Source organism: Saprolegnia parasitica, assembly GCF_000151545.1.
Source record: "Saprolegnia parasitica CBS 223.65 unplaced genomic scaffold supercont2.1307, whole genome shotgun sequence".
NCBI lineage: Eukaryota > Oomycota > Saprolegniomycetes > Saprolegniales > Saprolegniaceae > Saprolegnia > Saprolegnia parasitica.
The window spans coordinates 1-2,151 of NW_012157701.1; the positions used below are offsets into that span (position 1 = coordinate 1).

Here is a 2,151-nt window from a genome sequence, read left to right on the forward strand (position 1 = left end):
ATGCCAACGGCAAACGAGCGCAAGGACGAGAGTCGACACGTGGTGTCGTCCAAGCCACCGAGTTCTGACGCCCGGCTACCCGAGAACCTCAGCGCGACGTTCGATCACATTGTCGGCCAGCTCGAGATCATTACGCGCACGCTGTCGATCCTCGAAGAGCGCCTTTGTCACGCCGAAGACCGGATTTCGGACGTGGCGCGCGTCCAGACACAAATGCTGCGGCAGCAGAACGAACGTCTTAGCCCCTCGAAGCGCCTCGTCCACCCCCACGCGACCGACACAAGTCCGCACTAACAAGAAGTACCACACGCGTATGCTACAATTTAGCATGTCTTGTTGGCGGTTGCATGAAGCAAAGGAAGTCGGTCGACGGCCTCGTGGACAAGATGACGTTTGGCTTGTAAAAGAATGACGTCACCCTCGTCAAGGGACTTATATTCCCTTGTCCTGATGAACCATACCGCTGCGCGAGTAGTGTTGATATTGTGTAGATTCCGTAGGTACGACTAGAATATATCTATCTGTCGGAGTCGAATGCAATCAATCAATCAATCAATCAATCAAACGTGTTCGCTTTGAAATAAAGTTGGCAAAAATCAACTCAGACTTCGCATAAATAGTGCTACGCCTGGATGCGTGGGAGTTGGCACCAGCACTTGGCCGTTGGGAGTGAGCTGCGCACGAAGAGATCCATCCCGTGGTGAGCCCCACTCGCCGAGTGATGGCTCGCGCGAGGTCGTACTCGGACCACCCGACTGAGGATGCAAGCCGTCGGGTGTGTTTCAAAGGAAACCGTGTCGAATGAACTCTAATGTAATAGCACGTCGGTGAACAATAGAAGCATATAGGATGGACCAAACTTGCTGAATTTCGGCGCACAACAGAAGAAGAGAAAAGGCGAACGAGAACGACGAGCGAAAGTTCTGCTCATGGAGTTTTTTCGCCCACTTTAACCACAATGCTGAATAGCTGGTCAAGGAAAGACTCTGGTCAAGGCTCCCGTCCAGTCCTAATATCCTACGGGTGTCTCGTCGAGACTGCTTTTGGCAGAATGGAGAGCAAGGTCCCAGAGGCGCCATCTGCACCCATGAGATATCGTTGGGTTCACTTACCGTCGTCTAAGATGATGGCCAAGGCAGACTGACCAGGTACGCGCTGAGTCGGTCGACGTCGCTTTTACAGCACTGGGACAAGGCAATAGGAGACCTTGTTGTTAAGCTACAAGGTATGCACGTCGTGGAGGTAATATTGTATGCAAGCTTGTGTGTGTATATTTATAGATGCGGGTTGCAATCCATCATCGGGCAAGAGCGATGGCGTCTTTCTAGCGTGTCGTCCGCTTGCGGTATCCGGACTGTTACAAACGTTCGTTTTTCGGTTGCGGCAAGCGGGCGGCTGGGCACACGCAACTTTTGTCATACAAACTTCAAGTGCAACGCACCCGCGATCGCAGCCGCGTGAGCGCGGTTACTCAAATTCAGTGGAACGTCGCGACGACCAGACCGAGCATGGAGGAGACGACGGCCAAGGTTCCGCGCGACGACGCGTCCGTCTACCAGACAGGTACCATGGCCCTTGGATGCGCCAGGAGGCTCATGCGGCGCTGCGTGTAGATGAGCTCCGAGGTACGCCGACTGTCGACGGGTTGTGGCCGTCCGACGCCATGCTCCGTAGGCTACCTCCTCAAGAAGACGCGCAACGGCAAGTGGCAAAAGCGCTGGTTCGAGACGAACGGATGCTTCCTGACGTACTACAAGGTCTTGCTACAGCGGTCGTAGGATGCTTGCTCATGGTTCGAGTAGAAGCAAGGCCAGAAGCTCCTCGCGGCCCTCAACCTGCCTCAGGTCGGCGAAATCGCGCTCTTGCCCGAGACCGCCGAAGGTACGCATCGTGGGCATCACATCGCTGCTCACATTTGCATAGATGGCCCGGGCCTCTTTACGATCGAGCTCAATGATCGGATATATACCATCAAGGCCAAGGGCCAGGACGACGCTGCGCTCTGGGTCGAGGTACGAGGAGGATGCGCTATATAGAACCGCATGCGATGCAGAATGTAGGCCCTTGTGTGGCGCCAGCAAGGTGGCGTCGTCGCCTCGAGCACGACGGGTACGCATTTTGGATCCATGACGTCTCCTCATGCCTTTCCAG

The 2,151-nt window shown here is 55.0% G+C and overlaps 2 protein-coding genes across 2 annotated transcripts; both read left to right on the top strand.

The window, feature by feature from the left end:
• Positions 1 to 18: 18 nt before the first annotated feature.
• Positions 19 to 294, top strand: SPRG_18578 (hypothetical protein; the record flags this gene model as incomplete). The annotated part of the gene is made up of 1 exon (XM_012358018.1): positions 19 to 294. A coding segment is annotated over one exon (276 nt), but the record flags the coding sequence as incomplete, so codon positions are not given.
• A 1,214-nt stretch (positions 295 to 1,508) lies between these two features.
• SPRG_18580 (hypothetical protein) lies at positions 1,509 to 2,109 on the top strand (the record flags this gene model as incomplete). Its single annotated transcript, XM_012358019.1, has 6 exons — positions 1,509 to 1,563; positions 1,614 to 1,625; positions 1,675 to 1,757; positions 1,803 to 1,881; positions 1,924 to 2,012; positions 2,061 to 2,109. Coding segments are annotated over 6 exons (367 nt in total), but the record flags the coding sequence as incomplete, so codon positions are not given.
• Between the last annotated feature and the right edge of the window lie 42 nt (positions 2,110 to 2,151).